The 6,126-nt window shown below is 49.0% G+C and overlaps 1 protein-coding gene across 6 annotated transcripts in view; it reads right to left on the reverse strand.

Moving 5' to 3' along the window:
* The window catches only part of PDCD2L (programmed cell death 2 like), a 30,120-nt gene extending 27,283 nt beyond the window's left edge, over positions 1 to 2,837 (reverse strand). For 4 of the 6 annotated variants that reach the window (XR_012009389.1, XR_012009385.1, XR_012009393.1 and 1 more), the window contains exons 1-4: positions 2,694 to 2,835; positions 2,391 to 2,569; positions 2,229 to 2,289; positions 68 to 441 (exon numbers count right to left, since the gene is read on the reverse strand). Coding sequence is in view for 3 of the 6 variants with exons in the window: in XM_072781915.1 (XP_072638016.1) it covers positions 68 to 441; positions 2,229 to 2,289; positions 2,391 to 2,569; positions 2,694 to 2,801 (722 nt within the window). In the remaining 3 variants the exon portion in view is untranslated. Of the gene's footprint in view, positions 1 to 67; positions 442 to 2,228; positions 2,290 to 2,390; positions 2,570 to 2,693 lie in introns of all 6 variants that reach the window. The other 2 variants (XM_072781930.1, XM_072781907.1) reach the window with 2 other exon arrangements.
* Positions 2,838 to 6,126: the final 3,289 nt, after the last annotated feature.

Below are 6,126 nucleotides of genomic sequence, written 5' to 3' on the forward strand. Positions count from 1 at the left end.
AAAGGGTATCTACTGTGGCAGCCTACTGATCAAGTCCCTTCTCAGACTCAGCAGCACACATTCTCACCTTTGAGAAAGCAACTGGTCCATATCCATTCCTTCTTTCTGTTGATATTCCTTCAGAAGGCTATGTGCGTGATCCAGACTGACAAAGTCCCTGTAATCCTCCTCCTCTACAACACAGATGTAGTAGGGCAGGAACTGTGGCACCACAGAGGGCAAGGCCATCTCTTCACCAGGAGAAACACGAGGAGCAGCGCCCAAGACAGTGTCCTGCAGGTGGAGATCCTGGAGCTGGGCAGTACAGTCTCTGTCTTTGGCTCCGATGGAATCATTCCCAAAATCCAAGGTAAGCCGTGGTGGTGGTGCGGCCTCACTGTCACTTCCCCAGTCATCTGCACCTTCGCACCAATCCTCAGCTGCAAGGCCATTTTCCTGTTTCTGGAAAAACATCCAGTGAATGAAGTCCAAGCACACTTGGGTGATCTCACTTATTCCCTTGGCTGGAGCTACTCATTCCTTCACCTTCCCCAGGGAGCCTTCATACAGCACCTTCCTCTCTTGCACACTCTGATTCACCTTTCTGGACCCCGTGCACTCAACCATGTGGGAGGTAACAAAAATTCCCTTCCCTTTGCAAGGGCAGCGTGGCAAATGTAATACAGTGGTTTCTTCAAACATCTATTCTAAACTCTTTCAGGGTATCCCTGGGTGGCGCAACAGTTTAGCGCCTGCCTTTGGCCCAGGGCGCGACCCTGGAGACCCAAGATCGAATCCCACGTCGGGCTCCCGGTGCATGGAGCCTGCTTCTCCCTCTGCCTATGTCTCTGCCTCTCTCTCTCTGTGTGTGAGACTATCATAAATAAAAATAAAAATTAAAAAAAAAATAAAAAAATAAACTCTTTCAGATGTGCTTCACGTATTACAGAAGCTAGCAGGACAGAACTACATTTCCCAGACTCCTTAGCAGCTAGGGCTGCAGATATGATCAACGGCTGGCTAATCAGGTCCACCAGGGAGACAAACTTGAGAAACAATTTTTCTGTTGTGATACAGCAAAAGTCTATAGGTGGGTATCAAGCAAGGATCTGGAGCCACAAGATCTGAAAAGGGCAGCTTCCAGTTTACCAGATCACATGTCAGCTCTCTGACTGCAGGTGCGGTGGGTGGTGTAACAGCTCTTTGACAGGCCAGTTCACTCTGAGGTGTGGTTCTGAAAGTCATTCCTGGAGTGGACCCCTCCAACTTTTTTTTAAGATTTTATTTATTAATGAGAGAGAGAGAGAGAGGCAGAGACAGAGGGAGAAACAGGCTCAATGCAGGGAGCCTGACATGGGACTTGATTTGGGGTCTCCAGGATCAGGCTCTGGGCTGAAGGTGGCGCTAAACCGCTGAGCTACCGGGCCGGGCCTGGGCTACCCGGCCCCCTCCAACTTATTCAGTGTCAGTAAAATCCTAATTCGAAGTCTGTCTGGGCTTTAAAAGATCAGTGCTTTTCTATTATCTGCAATGAATGGAACCCTGAGAAATACAGGTACACACCTGTGCCTTCAGCTTTTCATTCCTGGTAACGCTAGCAGGGTAGCAGGTACACGTTAAGAGCTCAGTGCACACAGAAGCCAACATTCACAGCCACAGGGAGACCGGGTTTCATTCAGCAGCTACCAACCTGCCCAACTTTCTAATTCAATAAACTCTGATTCTTTAATTAAATGTTAGACACATGCACACGTATCACAGGAACTAGATTTACTATAACCATATTTATCTGTCACACACAAGCACGTACATGTACACATCCACACTTTTTCCCAAACAGAAACAGCAGCGAGTTATGTGCCTCAAGACCTTCAGTATATATATACTTTTAAGGATTTTATTTATTCATGAGAGACACAGAGAGACAGAGAAAGGCAGAGACACAGGCAGAGGGAGAAGCAGGCTCCATGCAGGGAGCACGACGTGGGCCTCGATCCTGGGACTCCAGCATCACGCAGCGGGCCGAAGGCGGTGCTAAACCGCTGAACCACCAGGGCTGCCCCCTTCAGTGTATATTAAAATAAACAACGAAATCTTAAGGAGGCAGCCCTTCACGGTTCAGAAAAGAAAGTGCAAAGCCCATTCCAACGTACCTCCAAGGTCACGGCTTAAGGTCTACGTTAGACAACAGCCTGGAAAACACTGTCAAATCACAGCGAGTCCTAACAAGCTAACTGCAACCGGTTTACCTGAGCATCGTGCGCCCCTGTCTCTCGCATCTGCAGGCACTGGGAACGGAACACCTTCCAGCTTCGGGGTAAAAATAAAGGACAGTAAGGCTCCGACGCGGACCACGGGGCCAGCCGGCCGGGCCCATGGGGCGGCCCCAGCGCGCGGGCTGCCCCGCCTACCTGCGCGCCCCGCCGCCGCCGCCGCCGCCGCCGCACCCGGGGAGGGGGCAGGCGAACACGTGCAGGAGCCGGTGGAACGGGGAGCCCTCCAGCGGGCAGTACACCTGCACGACCAGGGCAAGAGGCTGCCTGCAACGCTCACACGCCGGCCTCGGCGCCGCCACCGCGGGCAAAGCGTCCTGAGGGCGAGGGGACGCGCTCAGCGGGCGGGCGGCTCGGGGGCCTCGCCCGCGCCCTCACCCCGCGGCCCCCGCCCCGCCGCCCCCGCCGCCCCCGCCGCCCCCGCCGCGGCGCCCGCCTCACCGGGAGGCCGCCCAGCTTGCTCGCAGTCCAGGCGCCCGGCCCCGTGGGGCGGCCGCGCACTGCGGCGTCCCGAAGCCCGAGCAGCACGGGCCCCCGAGCAGCCGCCATGCCCACGAGGCCCCGCGTGCCCCGGCGGACTACGGCAGCCGAGACGCCGCGCCTCAGTGCGCACGCGCGCCGCCGCCCCTGCCAGGCGGCCCCGCCCCCTTAGGGTCCTCGGGAGGAGTTCGGGCCCTGAGGCGCGCGGGCGGCCGCTGCGGTCGCGGGCTGGAAACCCCGCGCCGAGGAAGGAAGGGGGCGCCGTCGGCTGTGAAGTGGTCTTGCCGGAAGGTTCTACCCGAAGTGGAAGAATTATAAAAAAAAAAAAAAAAAAGTTTAATTTTTATAGGTACACGTCAAAATGCTTACTTAGGAAATTATGGAGAAAAGAAAGAAAGAAAGAAAGAAAGAAAAGAAAGAAAAGAAAAAAGGAAAGAAAGAAAGAAAGAAAGAAAGAAAGAAAGAGAGAAAGAAAGAAAAGAAAGAAAGAAGAAAGAAAGAAGAAAGAAAGGAAAGAAAGAAAGAAAGAAAAGAAAAAGAAAGAAAATAAATAAATAGATAGATAGATAAATAAATAAATAAATAAATAAATAAATAAATAAATAAATAAATTATGGAGCAGGCCATGAGTTGAGAACTTGAAATTTGGCATCAAACAGTAGACATCTGGGCAGCCCGGGTGGCTCAGCGGTTTAGCATCGTCTTCAGTCCAGGGTGTGATCCTGGAGGCCCTAGGGTCGAGTCCCACATCGTGATCCCTCCATGGAGCCTGCTCCTCCCTCTGCCTGTGTCTCAGTCTCTCTCTCTCTCTGCGTCTCTCATGGATAGATAAATAAAATCTTTTTTAAAAAAATGTAGACCTTTTTTTTTTTTGTTTTTGGTAGACATTATACTCCTTGACTTATACATGGTTGGAATTTTCTGTAAGGGAACTTCTTTTCTTTTTTTTTTTTTAAATGCTTGTCGCACAACCTAGATTTATTTATTTTTTTAAAGATTTGAAAATCTTTAGGCTCCATGCAGGGAGCCTGACATGGGACTCGACCCGGGGACTCCAGGATCACGCCCTGGGCTGAAGGCGGCACCAAACCACTGAGCCACCGGGCTGCCCCTTTTTTATTTATTTTTTTAAAGATTTTATTTATTGAGCTTTCAAAAAGTTAATTGCTACCACATTCTGGAATTCCAGAGGCAGTAGGACGTCATATTTGAAACTACCATTATTGTGGGGTCCTTGGAATAATGTTAACAAAAATGTGCTGGCATGTGTGAGATTTGAAGCATTCCACTTAGTTTTATAGGTTGGACTTCCTGGACAAACTCACACAAATCATCAAGTTGCTAATATTTATTTTTGTGTGTAAGTAATCTCTGCTCCTGATGTAGGGCTTGAACTCACGACCCTGAGATCAAGAGTCACATGTTCTGCTGACTGAGCCAGGTAGTTGTTCCCAGTTTGTGTTGAGCAAGTACAGAATGAAGGTGTTGAAAGCTGTTTTACTCTCACGGTGAAGAGCTGTTCACGATGGTTTATGTACCAACTTAACAGGGCTAGGAGGTGCCTAGATAGCTGGTGAAACGTTATTTCTCAGATTGTCTGTGAGGGTGTTTCCAGAAGAGAATAGCATTTGAATCAGTAGACTGAGGAAAGAACAGTGTCTGGTTGGTTCAGTTGGTTAAGCACCTGCCTTCGGCTTGGGTTTTGATCCCAAGGTGCTGGATTGGAGCCTCACATTGGGCTCCCTCCTCCACAGAGAGCCTGCTTCTCCCTCTCCCTCTGCCACTCATGAATAAATAAAATCTTAAAAAATCTTTTTTTTTTTTTAAAGGTCTGCCCTCACCAGTGTGGATGGGCATGATCCAATCTGTGGAGGGCCCTAAGAGAACAAAAAGGCAGAGGAGGGGTGAATTTTCTCTTCTTGAGCTGGGATATCCATCTTCTCCTGCCCTCAGATATCAGATCTTGATTCTTAGGCCTTCAGACTTGGAGACTAACACCAGTGGCCTCTGGGTTCTCAAGCTGAACCACCACCTGTCTCGGTTTTCCTGGTTCTTCAGCTGGTGGTAAACAGCATATCGTGGACTTCTCAGCCTCCATACTCACATTTGCCAATTCTAATACATCTCGCATGTATCTACATCCTATTGGTTATGTTTCTCTGGAGAACCCTAAATAATACTGTTCCAGAATTTGCAACAAGTGGAAGCCACAAGTGATAGTGGTGGTGATGGGGGGAGAGAACAAGACAGGGCCAAGGGACGTGTGGCCATCTAATTGACACGTGCCAGTTCCTCCTGCATAAGGCAAGACAGGAGACTTGGCAGCTGGCCCAGAGGAGCAGGGGTCCCACTCCTAAGAGAGCCTTCACGTGAAGCTCAGCTAGGGGCTCTGCCCTCTTTTAGGGGCTCTGCTACCTAAAATTTTTCTCTCTACAGAGTTTTTTGTGTGCTTGCTCTTTTGTAACAGAGGAAGTGCTTCTGATAGGAAAAGACCTTCACTTTTCATCAGCTACATTAAGAACGGAGGTGGGTTGGAGTGTGTAGGTGACGCAGTTGGTTAGGCGTACAACTTGGCTTCAGCTCAGGTCATGATATCGAGCCCCATGTAGGGCTCCGTGCTCAGCAGTCTTCTTGAATTTCTCTCTCTCTCTCCCTCTGCCCCTCCTGCTCATGTTCTCTCTCTAAAAAAATTTTTTTTAAAAATGTAGTGAGGAAAGGAGGGGGGTTACCAGGAGCCTCAACAGAGCCTGACTGTGGAAGAACATCTTTATATCACGTCTGCCAAAGTGAGAAGTGGGCATTTGTTTTTGGAATTCAAACAGAGAAGTGCTAACAATTTCTGAGTATTATCTTAAGCAGACATTTGCACCTGTATGGTCACTTTCTGTAATTAGGATATTCCTAATTAGGGTGAAGGCAGCTGTGATGGTGGGGGGGGCAGCAGGGCTTTGTGAAAGGGGAGCAGTCTTTCTGTCTAGATTCTGTATCATGATCTAGGATGTAGATCCTGGGAGCTCAGCCCTCTAGTCTGCTCATCAATTCTGCTCATTGACTTTTTTGAATAAATTTCCCTTTCTGCCTAGTTGGCCAAAAATATTTAGGATCTTGAATAGACAATAAATGGGTGGTCTGTTCAAAATCCTTTTTTTTTTTTTTTTTTCAATGTCTCTCTTAGGAAAGAATTACTTGAGCATCTGGCCAGAAAGATGATCATCACCCCTGATCCAGACTGGGTGTTCACCCAAAACAGATATATTCTAATGCAGCTTTTTAGAATTATCCAGTGAATAGAAGTATACAATTCCTCCAAAGTCACAGGGGTGAGGAGTGGACAAAGGAGAAGGGGTTTGCTTACAGAAGCCAAGTTCCTCTTGTGACTTTGATGGTGCCCCAC

Source organism: Canis lupus, chromosome 1, assembly GCF_048164855.1.
Source record: "Canis lupus baileyi chromosome 1, mCanLup2.hap1, whole genome shotgun sequence".
NCBI lineage: Eukaryota > Metazoa > Chordata > Mammalia > Carnivora > Canidae > Canis > Canis lupus.